Source organism: Plectropomus leopardus, chromosome 2, assembly GCF_008729295.1.
Source record: "Plectropomus leopardus isolate mb chromosome 2, YSFRI_Pleo_2.0, whole genome shotgun sequence".
In the NCBI taxonomy this organism is placed as follows: Eukaryota; Metazoa; Chordata; class Actinopteri; order Perciformes; family Serranidae; genus Plectropomus; species Plectropomus leopardus.
This window is the reverse complement of record NC_056464.1, coordinates 35563542-35580467: the sequence shown is the minus strand read 5'-3', so window position 1 is coordinate 35580467 and position 16926 is coordinate 35563542. Positions and strand designations below refer to the sequence as shown.

Here is a 16926-nt window from a genome sequence, read left to right as displayed (position 1 = left end):
AAATTTCTTACAATTTGGCACAAACATCTACTTGGACTCAAGAATAAACTGATCGATTTTTGTGGTCAAAGGTCAAGGTCACCATGACCTCACAAAACAAGTTTTTCACCATAACTCACAAATGCATTATGGGGGTGCCTGGTGGCTCAGTGGATAGAGCAGGCACCCCATGCATGGAGGCTGCGTCCTCGCCGCAGCAGCCCCGGGCTCGACTCACACTTGTGCTGTCCTATCGATTAAAGGCAAAAACGCCCAAAAAAGAATCCATAAATGCAAAATCCAATAAAAAATCTTTAAAAAATATCCATCATGAAAAAATGTCACACGAGTCGTCGTGTGTCGTCGTCGTGTTCATTTGTCCGTTCCATTCTTGTGAATGCATTATATCAGGAACGCCTTAAATGAATATCTTCAAATTTGGCACAAACGTCCATTTAAACTTAAGCAGGAGCTGATTTGATTTTGGTGTTCAACAGTCAAGGTCACTGCGACCTCGTCCCTCTCATTCATAGGAACACCATAGATCTTCAAAACATCTTCAGGGAATTTCTTCAAATTTGGCACTTTGACTGATTAAAACTGATTAGAATTTTGTGGTCAAAGGTCATGGTGACCTTACAAACATGATTTGGGGCAAAAGTCAAGAATTAATACGTGAAATATGTTCAAAGTCATGTCATTAGTTTTTTGGCATTACTGCTATAAATGACTGTAAATCAGAGTTGTTTTAACACTAGTGTGTTAATTTACTCCAGAAAACACCTTTTAATGTGAATATCTTTTATTTTTAGAAATAATTCATTCTACTCTGTTCTACATATGTTTTATGATATTTGCTATTTAACTGTTAATTTGCTGATTCCAGATCCCTCCTGTGAACGTGGTGAGTACAGAGTTATTTAATTTGATGTACAAAATAATGAAAATAAACCAGAGTTACCCTTTACTAGTCTTCAAACCCGTCACCAAAATCCCAGTTAATTATTTTCTATATGATATATGTAGAATTTGGTAAGAAATTCACTGATAAGAAAAATCATACCAAAACAATGTGCAGTTGTAAGAAATGTAAAGGGTCTTGTTACACTTAACATTGTTTATTTGCAATAAATAAAAAACACCAACACCATATAACCAGAAAAATGACACAACGCAGGGTCATAAAGAAAAACTCCTCTGCCAGCAGGAAGCTGAAGTAAAAAAAAACAAAAAAACATCTTTCATTCATGATTTAAATAAGTGCTGTGCTCCTCTGCAGGAAGTACGCTCCAGAGAAAAAGACGTGGTGCCCCAGAGATGACGAAAAAAAAGGTAAACCTAAACACCTGTTTGGTTCAGCGTGATTCTTATGGAAAGTGCATTAAAAACATCATTTTTAAATACAATCTTTACATAAACTGTTAGTGAGAACGTGTTTGTGCTGATGTGAGGTAGAACTGATGGAGCAGATTTACAGAAAACACAGATGTTTGTAGTTCGTGTTAAAAGTTTGTGCTCGTGTTGAACCTGCAACTCACATTTATCAGTGTCCAAAAAAGAAATTCAGAAATGTTTCTAGATTTTAAAATCAGGTCGAGACTGAAGGGAAATGTTATTGTGACTACGATGATGTCTTTACTGTCGTAGCTGCCTGTCGTAATTAAAGGCTGAAGTTGGTATAAAACCCCAAATGTTCACTGCACGTGCACACGCTGGCTTACGTACATCGTCACCTGTGAGGCTGTCGCTTTAAAACAAACACGAAAAACAACGTGAAATTCATCAAGCAATTTGAAAAATTATAGAGTTAATATTGTCTTTTGCAGCAGCTCTTCTACAGCTAATGTCTCAACTGACAGCAGATTGTGGTAAATTAACAGGAGGAGCAACATTTGCAAAAGTAAAAGTAAGAAAAAAGCACTTTTTTAGATTTGGTGAATAGTCTTGTGTTGTTGGACTTGCTGAACAATCACTTCTGCTCTCCTGATGGACAGGGCGAGTTCACTTTGATACAATCAACTTTACTATTAAAGCTCCCAAAACTCTGCTGCTGTTTAATAATTTATGTGAAATGTGAACCTTGATGAGAGCGATCGTGTCACATTGAACATCCAGTTTCCAAAGTTTGGGTGACTGAAGGTGACACTGACAGTTTTTTTCTGTTAAATGTTCTGTATTGCAGTCAGGTCCGAGGGCGAGGACACATGCCGCATCTTTTACTGCCTGAAAAAACGCGAGGACGGACGCTGAGTGCTACTCTTTTGCTGGGAAACAGGTTGCATCTGAGGTTGCTAAGCAACCATATCCAGCATCTTACTATTGCACAAAGTTCAGAGCTGACTTGTATTTTTTCAGGCACGTGTTTTAAGCGCGTGTTACAATATTGTCTGTGACAGCTCGTAAAGCTCTGTGTAGCCCTGCAATAACATGATCAATATCTCCATAGTTTGTTAACACAGATGGATAATCAGTGAAGATATCCACCGGCTGTTGTTGGTTTTTCCTCGTCACCTGGGAACGCTTTGGTTCCATGGCGTTTTTTTGGGGCACAAAAATGCGGCATATGTACGGTCCCAAAGACTGCAGTGTCACCTATTCATCCTGACTCCGAACACACAGATCACTGTCCGCACGCACGCACGCACGCATACACACACACACACACACACACACACAGCTGCGGTCAGAGGTCACATGCGGTGTGTTGCAGAAGGCACCTGGAGCTCGTTGTCATGGCGCTTCAGCAGAGGATTCAGATCCGTCTCCAGCTCCCTCTGCTTCTGTAACAAACCCTGAAAACACAAACTCTGGTCTGTACTCAACACGCACATCAGTATCCTTTTTTTTTTAAAGATCAACTTATCGGTACGTTAACGAATGGTTCGAGCGTTTCCGTGTGTTTAACACAGACTGTCGAGTCTTGAGGAAATGATGACGGTGATGTCATCAGGGTTATCTCAGCTTTGGTTTGGAAACAACAAATTTACAACAAAGCGACTGCGTTATAAAAATAAATGGCAGTGTGGAGTTTAAAAGATGTTTCTGTCTTGTGAAAATATTCCATCCAGCTGCATTATGGGAAATGTAGGATCTAGTGTTTAAAGCTCGGCCCAAACTCAGGACTAAACATGAAGACATCTGCAGCTTCCATCTGACTATGTTTTTAAAAAAAAAGAGATTTTTCTTACAAGTCCATTTATGTGTTTCTCTGCTTGTGTCTTTGTGTTTGTGCGTGTGTGTGTGTGGTGTGTGTGTGTGTGTTACCTGGCGTAGCTGGGCCAGGCCTCTCAGGATCTCCTGCTGTCGCTGTGTCTGTGTGTTACGAAGCAGTTCGGGCTGGAGGAGTCGATGTGAGGCAGCAGGAGGAGACGCTGGAGGAGCTTCTGAGGGCGAGAAAGTAAAGTTTACTCACAGACGTCACATGAGAGGCAGGTGTCTTACTGTTTCTCTAAATCATTGCTTTACTTTGTTACTGTTTTGTTACTTTATTGCTCCATCCTAGAGGAGGAACCTCTCCTCTAGTCTTTATAGTTTCTACAGTTTTTCCCTTTCAAAGTGTTTTCTGGGAGTTTTTGCTCCTCAAACAGTCTGAGAACAGACAGCGGCATCGTACATCTACTCATGGACGAGCAGCGTGTTTCTCCTGACAGGCGAGAACATTGCTGGCGTCCTCCTCGGCTGAGCTGGTACGTACGCTAGATCAGTGATGCGAAGTGAGCCAGCAGTAGATGCACACTTCCTTCTGCGTAGTGATACGGTCGGTGGGTGTGGTTTGGTAGAAAGAAAATAGTTCCAACATTAAACTGCTCACAACAAGATCTGTGGATTATCTTGAGTAACCAGGTCATGATTTCTGGAAAAAGACATCGCTGTTGAGCACCACAAGCTGAGCGCCATCTCGTTCCATTACATGTGACAGAAAACAAACGTCTCTACGGCTGATATTTAAACATTCGACAACTCACACCAAAATAATCTAGACTGATACAATGAACTACAGGTAAGAAGTAAAATATACATTTCTGATTGTTGAATGTGTTAAATTGCAGGAGAAAGCCCACATTAATGTCCTTAATTTGCCTATGTTGGCCGATCAACAATCCAAAAGCTGAAGATTTTGAATTCACTGTCAGATATGACCAAGCAAAGCAGAAACTCCTCACATTTGAAAAGCTGATGTTGGAAAATATTTGGCGGTTTTGATAAAAAAAAAACAAAAAACAAAAACAAAACAGTTATTCCATTATCAAAATAGTTTCCACTGATCGACTCGTGTTTCAGCTGAACTTGCAGCAGCGTGACACTGAACACTTTCACAGCTTTATTTGTCGAGTTTCTATCATTAGCAGAGGTTTTAAAAAGCATTTAAATCTTTTGTTTGAGTTAAAGTAGAACAGCACAGTGGAAAAATACTTCATTCTGCATTCAAGTTAGTTACTAAAGTGAAAAGCACAGCTCCAATCAGAGACTTTACGGTGAGTGTGTCTGTGACCTGTGTGTGTGCGTGGTGGGGGGGTGTCAGCAGGCTCCAGTGGATCCAGACTAAAGACTTCATCAGTCCGGACGTAAGGAATAAACTCGAGGACTGGAGGAGGAGGTGGAGAGGTGGAGGCGGGTGGTGGCTGCTGACCCTGAATTCTGTTTCTGACAGCAGGGACGGGAGGAGAGCACCCCCTGGAGGAGACGACGAACACAGGCGTCACCTCACAACACACAAAATCACCATCAACCAAGCTGCTGACAGGTAGGTTTGTATTTAGACCTTTAAAATGAGGTTTTACTAACATTTTCTCCCATCTTAGATACGGCGCTTTAGCCAGTTTAAAGGCCAAACTGGTGCTTTTTTTGTTCTAGAAACAAGCCTCTTATTCCACTCCAGCACTTTGCTTGTTTTAAAGATTTTAACGTGTTTTATTTGACATCTTCAGGTTGAAACTCTTCCTCTCTTAGTTTTGGTTGTTTTAATGTTTTTTTAAGGACATCTGCAGTCAGAGCTGCTCACCTTTCGCTGCTGACGGCTGCAGAGACGCTGTGTCCTCTGGAGACACTGTCCACCTGGAACAACAGTCAGTAAAATTACTCAGCAGAAAGTTGCAGTTGGGAACAAACGTTTGTGACTCTAAATTCTTAAGTTTTAGGTTGAATTAAATTTAGTGAAAAGCAGCCTCCTACCCTCCTGGTGGGACTGGTTCTGGTCTGTGTGGGGTTGGAGCAGAGACGAGGCTCCTGGTGCTGAGGAGGAGGAGGAGGAGGAGGGTCGCTCCTGAACAGACAGGTCTTCTCCTGCAGAGCGAGGAGCTCCGCCTGCCTCCTCTGTCGACTCTCCTGTCTGTTCCTCTGCAGAGCGGCGGGGTAACGCTCCGAGGCTGGAACGAACCGACGGCTCGGCCTGCAGGACCAAAGTGCAGGTTAGAGCTCTCGATCTTCATCAGTGATCCTGTTTGAATTTCCTTACATAATGAGTTTCATATTTAAATTATATTCAGTTTTTTTAATGCTTAAATTTCGCCTTTTATTAATATTTACTATGTGCTGATACTCTGTATAAACAGGCTGATGCATTTCCAAAGCTGCTATGAGCATGTGGAAGTTATATATTCTGTCCACTAGAGAGCATTTCAACATTACCAGAGAAACATCTGGAACTACCTGCAGGTAATAGATTTCTTTCTAAGTAGTAATTAAGTTTTGGCACAAAATTAATCACATTAACTGGTTAATTTTAATTAACATTTTCAATCTCACATCGCTTCTTAAATGGTCAGGAGGGGCGATCTCCGTGGGTGCATGTCTGATTTTGTACGGTAATGTTCTCACATTGAACGTGAGATTGTGATTTAGAAAACCTGATTGTTCATCGAGTGTGACAAAAAAAGTTTTGTTTTTTTTTTTATACGCAAGAAGGCTGAGGCAGAGAGCTCGAGATTCACTTAAGTTGGCTAACACATTTATTTAAAAAAAACAACAAACAAACAAAAAACACACACACACATTTAAATAGTAATTCCAGCATTCTTAGTTTTTCCTTTTTTTTAACTGCTTGATTTTTTTATTTGACTTTCCCGTTCTCTCCAACAGCCCTGGTAGCCTACAGGGAAGCAAAGTAAATACCAGCTGAAGGCAATATAAATTAGGCATTTTTAACTTGAGAGGATTGAATAAGAAACTAAATTTTCTATATAATGAAACTAAATTGATCATCTAAACATGAGACGGGTGTGTTTCTACCTCTGTGTGTTCCACTCCGGCCTCCTCTTGTCCTTCCTGCTCCTGTCTGTCCTAGCGAATGCTTCATACGGGTCTCCTCCTCCGCCTCCCTGCACGCAGATGTTCTCCTTGCCCGTTCTCACCGCTCGGCTCCTGCCGTTTGGAGGAGCAGCAGACGGAGCAGGAGGCTGCTGGTACTGCGCAGAGACGTCAGGAGTCTCAGCTCTGGGAGGGAGAGATGGAGCTGCTTCTGTGGAGAAAAGAAAAGGTGTGTGAGGATTTTCAGCTCTTTAAGAGTACATCAGCATTAACCCCCAAATATTAAACCACGTCTCACTGCGAGACACGAGACAGAGGTTTGTCTCATCCACAGTTTATCGGGAGTGGATAAATGTTAAAACATCAGTTTGACATTTCATGGTCAGAGGGTGAGTGACAGCAGAGACCTTTTGTTGCCTCTAACTCTCTGTGATCAATCATTTCAAATGTTAATAAAGCTGAGCACACAGCAAAGCTGTGCAATGACATTTTACTAAATCAATCACAAAATAATAAGTGGATCAGAGCGTGACACAGTAGCTTAGGATATTACACAACAGAATGGGTGAAGTGTAAATGAAAATAATGAAACAATGAGCTCAGCCGAACATAAACAGTTCAAAACATCTTCAGAAAAACAATCTGGAAACATCAGAGTGGACACAAATCATTTTCACAATTAAACAGCATTTAAAAAATAGACAGCTTAGTGTGAATGCAGTCTTAGTACTTAGTAGTAGTAGTAGTAGTAGTATCAGCAATAACAGGAACAGTAATCGTGGTGTGTGTAGTAATATTTGAGTTACCCGTCTGTACAGCAGTGTCTTTGTATGAGGAGGCTGAACTGCTGACGTCCTTCTTCTCCTCCAGACTCTCACCCTGACCTGTAACTGCTGAACAAACACACACACAGTCAGAGGAGTAACAACCTGCTTATTAACAGCTCCGTCAAAAAGATGAGATGGCTTCATTTTAACAACAGTTTGAGACTCAATGAGGTAAAACTCTGATATTTCAGAAAAATGTGAAGTTTTTTTGTTTTTTTAATGCAGTTTTGTAGAGCAGAACTTTTGCCTTTTCTTCATCTCCCATAAATCAGATTTATTTTGTGACCCTGGAGCTGCCAGACGCCGAGGTTACACACCACTGGACTAAACTAGTCAGCTGCAGGGATGGAAATCACCAGAAGCCCCACAATACAATATTATCACGCTACTTAACTCACGATACAATGATACCACGATTTTAAGTATTGCGATAACATATAGTATTATATATATCAAATTATTACCTTTTTTCATTTTTGAATTTTGTCCCTAAAGAAAAACAATTTTTATTGCAGCCAAAAGTATCCAGTGAAAAAGCAATAGAATTTATTATCCTATTAGACTACCAAGAGTTCAACTTTACATAATAAAAATCGATTCTCTGCATCTGTGTATTGGTAGAATATTGCATCACAAAATATTGTGATACTATGCTGTATCGATCCACCCCCCCACTCTTAGTTGTAAATAAAGTAGCTAAAATTGGCTCCACCCTGAGCAGCTACAACAGTAAAACACTGATCACACGTTGATGCATCAGTTTTAATAATTTCATGATGTCATACGTAATGATGTATCAGTCACAGGGGTCACTTTAGTACTTGATGATACTTTTGCAGTTTTATTCAGGTAGGATTTTGGATACAGAACATTTACTTGTGATGGATTTTACTTTGTTTAATTAAAGGAACTGTGCACCAAACAGGTCAGGCGTGAAAGCACGAAAAGCTGTTTTTAGGGTCAGTTTTTCACCGTGCAGATGTTTTAGTTTGTTATTGTAGTGCTGCTGCAAAAGTTCTGCTCACCGCTGAGCTCCAGTGTCTCTGGATTTCTTTCGCTGTTGTTGTTCCTCTGTGGCTGCTCTGACTGATGGCTCGACTGCAACTGTTCACACACACACACACACACACACACAACCCAGCAAATTGATATTTTACTCTCATCAGAAAATGGTTAAAATCTGCAGCATTTGTGTGTGTGTGTGTGTGTGTGTCTGACCTTCTGCCTCTCCCTCTGTGTGTCCAGCTCATACTGTCTCTCCATCATTTCTCTCTCTACCGCCACCCTCCTCTCTTCCTCCTCCTCCTCTTCTCTCCTCCTCGCCTCTTCCTGCTCCCTCTGCTGCCGACGCTCTTCCATCTGGGCCTCAATCGCTCGCTGAATGGGGGAGACAGTAACATGGTTAGGTCCCCGCGGATCCTTAAAAAGTCCTTAAAGGCATTGAATTAATCAATCTAAAAAAAGGCCTTAATTGGTCTTAAAATATCCTAAATTAATTTTTCATTATTCTTAAAAGTGCAAACACATAAAAGGTACAATTTTATTAATCTTTTTTTCTGACATTGCATTGTTAAAGCTCAAAATAACAGGTAATTTAAAAAAGGAAAAGGAATAAACCCACAGAATACAACTAGCATTGCTGTGATGTTTGTGAATATTTGGGCAAATTTTCTCCCTAACCCTTAGTAACTGGTGTGAGGTCTTTCTTTGTTTTTCTCTTTCCCCCCAATTTTGGTCATAGTGAAATCAGTCTTGAATTTCATTTTGAAGGTCACTGAAAAAGTCTTAAATTCCACTTGCTGTGAGCTGTAGGAACCCTGAGGAAGCTAGATGATAAAACCTCACTGTGTTCCTCCTCCTCCTCCTCCTCCTCCTACCTGCTGCTCCAGCTGTTTGAGCCTCCTCCTCTCTCTCTCCTCTATCTGGGTGGGGTCCAGCAGGGCGGTCATGGTCCTCAGATAGCTGGGCGAAGCACAGGAGAACAAAGAACGTTTACTTATGTATATCTGGATTTCTGATTCACTGCATCTCAGATACAGTCGGGTGAAGTGATCACAGATCGCCCTGATTGGAAGCTTTTTTCGTCCAGATCTGTCCATACACGTATCGATCGTCTCACCTGGCTTTGGTCCGATATCCGCTGGTTGTGTCTATGCTGACTCCTCCGACGCTCTCTGCTCCACAGCTGCTGGTGGCCTCCCAGACCAGAGACAGGCTGGAGGACGGCTCCCAGTCCCCTCGCTCAGAGCCGATGGACGGAGCTGCAGGTGGAGCTGAAGGAGCTGCAACGTGGACCAGAGGCCGTCTCTGCAGAGAGTCAAAGTGTGCGGCCCAGAGCTCGTGGTCCTCCCTCTGTGGGGACACGTTCAGAAAGTAAGCGATGAAAATGAATCACCAGCTTATGTGAAACACCGTATACATTAACCCTTTGAAACCTGAGTACCTGAAACCTGTTTTCTGTCAAAAACATGAGAAAGGAAAGAAGAAATGACCCCAAAATATAGCAAGAAATCAGTGAAGAAACAAATAAGTAAAATAGAAATAAAATAAAAGAAAATAAAGTTTAAAAAAAAGGAAATTACCTGAAAGAGGTGCTTTAAAATTATAATAATTTTGTACCAAAATTTTAATGATAAGTATTTTTTTTTCCTTAGACATTTTTCCCTAGCTTTTTAAAAATAACTTTCTATTTCTACAAATTTCTTGCAATTTGTGGAACGTTTCTCACCACTCTTTGCCTTTTTTTTCCATGTTTTGGAAAATCTCAGGCTTCAAAGGTTTAAATACTCGTGAAGACGTCTAAAAGAAGAAAAGTCGCTCCCGGTGTCAAAGGGTTAACATGTCGACCGTGTCTCTGCTGTACCTGGTTCTGCAGCAGCTTCTCTCGTCTCCTGCGTTCGGTCGCCTCCTCTCTCTGCTGGTCCAGCTCCTCCAGCCAGCGTCTCCTCTGCTCCTCTCTCCTTTCAACACCCAGCACCTCCTCCATGGGCGTGACCTCCTGCAGAGACACAGTTCAGGTAAAATTTAAAAGAAAAATGCAAACAAAGGAGCATGTGAGCGTCACTGAGTCAGCAGTGTGGAGGGATGAGAGAATACAGTGTTTTGTGTTCATGAGGAATCAAACAAAAAGAGGTCGATCTGCACTGTTCAGATATGCTGCTGCCAAGTTTCTTATTTCACTTTTCATATTTACCCCGAGTCTGAGGCTGGATCTGATGGCTGCAGGCTGATCTCTGTGGCTGACGAAGCTCTGAACTGAAAACACACTCTCTGCGTCCTCCTCAGCCTAAAACACACAGATTATGAAATATCTCATAAAAGGAAATGTATGTCTGTAAACTGTAAAACTGTCTCTAAACTTGATCCGCTCCTCTTCAGTTTAATTGAATTGAATTAGTTTTTTATTTAAAAGGTACAAAGCATATTAATGAACATCAGCATAAAATACAAATGTGAATATGACAGTTAGCAGGGCTGCTAATTTACATCGGCAGTCTCTTGAAAGGTAACACACAATAGAAACATCAAGAAAAAGAAGAAAAGAAACAACAATTCATACAGAGGACAAAAGCGCAATAACAGTAGCCAAATAAACTGCATAGCATAAAGTGTATGATATAAAGTGCCGTATCCTTGTGCAAAGTGCAAAACTCAACATGTGTTGGTTGCACGCATGTATAATGGAGCTATATTGCAGATGACTTAAATTACAGAATAATAAACCTTTAGTTTAAATGACACCCTAATATATTTAACTGAATGTATGAGTGAATATTTTTTTCTTATTGATGTAAAACATTCAACACAACCTCCAGAAATGTTCCTCCTGCATAAAAGTGCCTCTTACCTCTCTGATTATAAGCAAAACAACAGACTAAGAAAAAGTGAATTTCTTAGTTTAAGTACTTAGTCTAAGTAGGGTTAAATTGATTAGAATTAGTCAATCCTAATAATTTCTTACAAGTTTTATTACTAAAAACAATTTAACCAATTATAGGGAAACACACTTAATACAAATTTGCCTTAACAGTTAGATAGAAACAAACGTATCCACGTTTCAGTATGAGGAGTGTTTTTTTATTCCATAAACAAAGCTGTCAGTTGTTCCCAAAGTGACAAAAACAACCCACAAATTGAAACCTGAGGCATCAAAAGCTGAAATATCGGCCTCACCTGGAGTCTGCCAGGAGCCGAATGCTGCTGCTGCTGCTGCTGCTTCAGGGCCACTTGTTCATCTAAAACACATACAATAATAATTAGTTAAACAGGATTACTCTGATAAAGTGCTGCACATAACTATTATTTTTTTATTTTCAGTTAGTTATCATTTTTGATTAATAATTCATGTGTGAATGATTACAACATTTAATTTATTTGGAGGAATGCTGTGTGGAATTAGACATTTAGGTTGGGGAGCGGATTATCTTTTTTGTCAGCATGTTTTGATGAGTTTGAATACCAGTTAATGATGGTGCAAAATTAAAGGTGCGTGCGTGCGTGCGTGCGTGCGTGCGTGCGTGCGTGCGTGCGTGCGTGCGTGCGTGCGTGCACCTAGTTCTCTCCTCCACTGAGCCTTCTTGGCGTCGATGGCCGCTCTGCTGTCTGACTGTCGCTCCTCCAGCCAGCTGAACGGACATCCAGACAACCTAAACAACAGCAGCAACAACATCCTGCTTTTAAAGAAATACTTCACCCCACAAAAAACATTTTTTAATCGGACAGACACCCCATGATGCGTTGAATTTGTAAAGAAACCATTCTTCCGAAGAATACAAAAAAGGTATCAACTCTTAATGAATTGAAGTCATAGGCCACAATGTCTAAAAACGAGGAATTACAGGCTACTGTCCAGGGTGGCCCTTGCGATATAGGAGGTCGCCTCACACTGGAGGGGTGCCGCTGGTCCCGCTCAAAAAAAAACAAACCCAAAAAAGGGTAATAATTTGCTGCGCCCGTTAGCGCTCTTTCTTCTACATTGAAAATGAACAAATCCAGGCTGCACAGTGAGACCTGAGAGCGCTGCCGGTGTCTTCGCTGGTGTCCACTCTGCTCTCATTCTCTGCCTGTGCTTCGCCAATGTCCGCTCCGCTCTCTTTCTCCGCCGGTGTCTCCTGCTGGTATGCCCCGCCTCCACCACCATATATATATGAGTGACATCATTTGAAAGAGAGCAGACTTGGACCCAAGTTTCTACTAAGCAACACAATTTTTTTCCTTTTTTTTGGAGCGCCTGGATTTCCTTCCTGTTAACCCATTTGGTTGTCGCTTTCCATGAAACAAAAAGTGTATTTAAATTTTTTTAAATTTAAGTGTTCAGGAGTCTTGTACATTTATTGTTATCGGCTGAAAAAATATTTCTATTTGTCTTTCAGTAATTCAGAGCCTGTTGATAAGATGAGGTGAGGTCAGAGAATCCTTTGTTAATCCCACAACAGGGACATTTTCATTGTTACAGCAGCAGAGGGACATCAAAGCAGGTATGTACAAGATAAATAAAGCAAAAAGAACAATATAAATATTAAAAACAAGACACAAAACTCAACAATTTAAAAAAAGGCTGCTAACCTGTTGTCTTTATCCTGTGATCTTCCAGTTATATCAGCTCCTCCTCCTGTGTCTTCCTTCTTCATCTCTCCTCCTCCTCCTCCTCCTCCATTCCTGGAGGAGCCAGATTGTGACTCTGTCTGATTTCCTAAAAGAGAAACAGACATAAAGTTGTACATTATATTGACAAGGAGGGAGCATCTATAGTCTGATGATGTCTGCGCTGTAGTCACCATCACTCCCGCTGCTCCGGGTCCCGAGGTCCTCCGGTGGTCGTTGGCTGCGGCTGGAGATCTGGACTGTGTTGAGGAGCCTCTGAAGCTGCTCACTGGTCAAACACACCACGCTGTCCTTCAGTCCTGCGTCCCCCCTGGCCAGCGTGTCTTTTAGTCGCACCTTTCCGGCCTCTGGCGTCTGGCTGTTTTGAGGCTGAGCTGTTTTCCCGTTGGCTCTCAGGGAGCCGACAGTAGTGTTGTGTTTGTGTTTGTCTGACTTCACCTTCACACACACACAGTCAGAGGAGATAAATGTACGTCAGAAGACGAACGGCCGAGGGTGGAACAAAGAGATGTGGCAACACTTAACTTCCAACAGCTCAAAATCAGAAATCATACTTATCGATTCTGACCTAATCTTACAGCCACGTGTCAACAAAGTTTTCCGGTCTGGCTTCATGCATATTCGAACCATCTCCAGAAATCAGATCATCTCTCTCACTCAGACAGAAAAAACTCATTCATGCACTAATTTTCTTCAGACTGGATTACTGTAACTCCCTCCTCTCAAGCATAAAGTGAGAAATCACTTTCCCGAATCCAGCTAGTTCAGAACGCAGCATCTCGGCTTCTTGCTGATTTTAACAGACGACATCACATCACCCTTATCCCGGCTTACCTCCACTGGTTCCCAGTTTGTTTTAGAATTGACTTTAAAATTTTACTGATCACTTTTAAAGCTCGTCTGGATCTAGCCCCGAGCTACATAACAGAATTGTTGACTCCTTATGAGTCAGCAGCCAGAGATCCTCAGGTGACCGTGCCTTTGCCATCGGCTTTGGAACGACCTGCCCGAGGAGATCAGGCTGGCAGAGTCAGTGACTTCTTTTAAATCACTTCTCAAATCCTACTTTTATAGACTTGCTTTTAAGTGATGTCATCTTTTTATTTATTTTACCTTTTTAATTTATGTTTTATCTATTTTATTGCCTTTAATTTGTGGTTTGATTGCTTTCATTGTTTCAGTTGTTTTTAAAGGTGCTATATAAATAAGGTTATTATTATTTTTAGGATTATTACCACCTTGGCCAAAACTTTGACGCTGCCCCCTTTGTGATTCTCATGTGCCCTGGACGTAGTCAGAGTGGAGCTCCTCCCCCCGGCCGTGGAGGTGGTGTTAGCTGCTCCTCCTGCCTTGCTCTTGGTGTCTTTGTGCCTCCCTGCCAGCTGCCGGGCTGGACGCTCCTCTCCCTGCACCTCCTCCACACAGGACGGCTGCCTGGAGCTCAGGATGTTCGCCGCTCTGGGCCTGAAGGACGGCTGCTGTGGTCGAGTTAAATGAAATCACACCAGACAAAAACTATAAAACACCAGGAGAGTTTTACATCAACCTGTGTCAATATAAATATAAATATATATAAATATAAATATGCACTGCTACATGTAAAGTTGTAACATTATTTCCTACCTTTGCTGGATTCTTCTCAACACCTGCAGTAGAAGAAATAGACGACAGTGAGCCGCCATGAATATTACACGTCATTCACTTTACGTATATCTTTATACGGCTGTGCACTCTAACAACAAATTATTTGGCTCAACAACAACAACAAAAAATTAATGCAAAGGTTTGCATCAATCTTTCTGAGTTAAGACAACTTCTAAACTACATTGAGTTAGGGGAATTAGCTTCTCTATAATCAAAGGCATTTTTAAGTAGCACTTAATAACTGATAGCAAAACTCAAATTTTTAACAAAGAAAGTAAGAAATGTCCTTTGTGTCATAGCTGTTTGTCCTGCAGGTCCCTAACACAGTCTAACTGTCTGAATTAGTCCCGGCGTTTTAAGTGGTCAGGGGAGAGGACTTAAAATCCTGAACTGAAGGTGGAAAAGTTAAACTATCGAGCCAGTTTCATTACCTACAACTTCAATTTTGTTTTAAATCAATTAAAATACAAATTTGAGTTAAAATTTCACATATTGTTAAGTTGATGTAATTATCAACATTATTATGTTAACATAACTCATCAAAATTTTGTTTGCAACTTAAGTGTTTATCTACATCAATAAATTAGAATTTTTGTTTTGAAACCATACATTTAATTAGGCAATGGTGATACGTCCCCTGAATTGTATAATATGCATACAAAAAAAATCTGAAAATGCCACAATGTGCAGACCAATCACCTAAAAGTGTTTTCTTTTTAACATTAATCCTTCTAGAATAAAAGATACTTTTACAGCATAGACATATTTAGCTTACATATAAGTAATGTGAAACATTTGGCAAAATTAAACATATTTAACTTACAATGAAGCATCATTGCTTAACATAACATAAACACTTTAGTCGAAACTGTTGTCAAAATTTTACTAGTTAATTTTTTGCCACTGACTGATCGGCTTATCACTTCTGCAAAGTTCAATTCAGTACATATTTATTAACTGAGATCTGAAAGTAAGCACCTAATGAGACATACAAATGAGTGAGTGAAAAGATTATGGATGCAGAAAGGTCTCACCATGACTGAGTAAAATCAACTTAGGTTTCCCATTTTCAAGTTCAAACAGCAGACCGTCTCTGTTCACAAAAAGAGGAAATATTTGAGCAAAAATTAAACACAATGACATAAAAGAAGAAAGCAGACTAAATATTTGACTGTGTAAAGTAACAGTTTTAAATTGTCTTGTGTTTTTATTGCGTTTTAATGCTATTTTGATGCAAAATAATGTCCTGATTTAGTATTTGACTTCGTGCTGGGCAGCATATTTTATATTAAAGGTTGAACCACAGCGACTCACTTATATTATCTGCACTCTGCACGTTTATTCAGTAATGCTGTGTGATTAACATAAAACACACGTTTTATTGTCCACAGTTTGATTTTAAGCAATAATAATCGGGAGCATTTCACTGCGACACACGGTCAGTTATCGTTAGCTTAGCTAGCTGGTCACTAAAAAAAAAACACAAACTCACCCGAGATTCATACCGACAGATAATATCCACCGACACCGAGACGGCACCGCGTTTACCGACAACCTTTTAACAACAAAAACAAACCGTCTCAATCATTAATGAGCTAATAAAGGCGCTTCAGTGCAGCTCCGGACGGACCGCACTGCAAATCACGCTCCACTTCCTGGTTGTTACATTGTGTACGCTGGTTGCTGACAACGACCAAGAACGGCTTCACTGATTGGCTAATTCATTTTAAGTGTAAAATTAACAGCCAATCAAGCGTCTGTATTTGGACGTTTACGTTAGGCGATGTTGCCTTCTTGGTAACTGAGAATTTATTTGACATTACAGAAGAAATTAGCCACAATATAACGATTAGCCTAATTTACGTTATTATTAATACTAATAATTATTATTAGTAATTAGTTCATATTGTTAGTATATTAGTAATAAGTCAATGATTGGCTATTAGCAGAGCTCTTTAAGGGTTTATTCTAATACACTGGCTATGAGTAATCAGCCTACGTACGTTACCAAACTCTAACTGCCAAAAAGCTCAGTGAAGGCAACTGTCTATGAGAAAATATGAATTTTAGCTACTGATCTTTAATTTTCAAATGAGGAGGGTGGCTTGGGTGTGACTTAATTATTGCTATCATTTATTCTTTATTTATTTTTATATATATATTTTAGCTTTTTGTTTTTTGGCCTGCCCTAAGTGACTCGAGGAAATTCATGACCCTCCTTACACCGTAAATTAATGGTTAAATCTTAAAAACTGACCCTTTGATGTTTGAAAATTAAAAGACGAAAACGAAATCCTGGAGAGTAAAAAAGTCTTTGTTTTTTTACTCTTGTAGTGCGTGCTGGTTAGTTCATGCAAATGGTTTAGTTTTGGCAAAATTTTACATGAGACATAGAATATAGTGATTTCGATTAAATATCACTATTTTAAGCTCATATTTGGTTATTTTTTATTAAAGGAAGCGTTTTTTCTTCATAAAGTTTTTAAGAAATGTTGGAAATCCAATGACAGTTTGTGTTTTCAGTTTCTGTTAAAACACAAACTGTGTTTTAAAACACAAACTGTGTTTTAACATAAAATACCACCATTTACACTTGTATGCCTCTCTCCTAAGCCAAAGTAAAAAC

General features: G+C 40.2%; 1 protein-coding gene across 3 annotated transcripts; it reads right to left on the bottom strand.

Moving 5' to 3' along the window:
* Positions 1-1082: 1082 nt before the first annotated feature.
* ccdc66 (coiled-coil domain containing 66) lies at positions 1083-15936 on the bottom strand. Of its 3 annotated transcripts, none has more exons than XM_042509992.1 (21): positions 15793-15936; positions 15335-15393; positions 14280-14302; positions 13895-14134; positions 12830-13094; positions 12618-12744; positions 11604-11698; positions 11226-11287; positions 10246-10338; positions 9916-10050; positions 9172-9404; positions 8930-9014; positions 8271-8429; positions 8078-8156; positions 7032-7118; positions 6208-6436; positions 5152-5368; positions 4982-5034; positions 4472-4653; positions 3244-3362; positions 1083-2771 (listed from the first exon to the last, which is right to left on the bottom strand). In XM_042509992.1, the coding sequence occupies exons 1-21, from the start codon at positions 15801-15803 to the stop codon at positions 2670-2672; spliced, it is 2655 nt and encodes an 884-aa protein (XP_042365926.1). In that variant the 5' UTR covers positions 15804-15936; the 3' UTR covers positions 1083-2669. The 3 variants fall into 3 exon arrangements, with proteins under 3 accessions (XP_042365926.1, XP_042365939.1, XP_042365933.1); XM_042510005.1 differs by having other exon boundaries at positions 7032-7115; XM_042509999.1 differs by having other exon boundaries at positions 13895-14131.
* Between the last annotated feature and the right edge of the window lie 990 nt (positions 15937-16926).

What these genes read in the sequence shown, in the direction of transcription:
- ccdc66 (XM_042509992.1), bottom strand. An exon ending in GGATATCGGACCAAAGCCAG is followed by an intron (nt 9,015 to 9,171) that starts GTGAGACGATCG and finishes TGCTTCGCCCAG; the next exon opens with CTATCTGAGGACCATGACCG. An exon ending in CCGGAGTGGAACACACAGAG is followed by an intron (nt 5,369 to 6,207) that starts GTAGAAACACAC and finishes TTGGTCCTGCAG; the next exon opens with GCCGAGCCGTCGGTTCGTTC.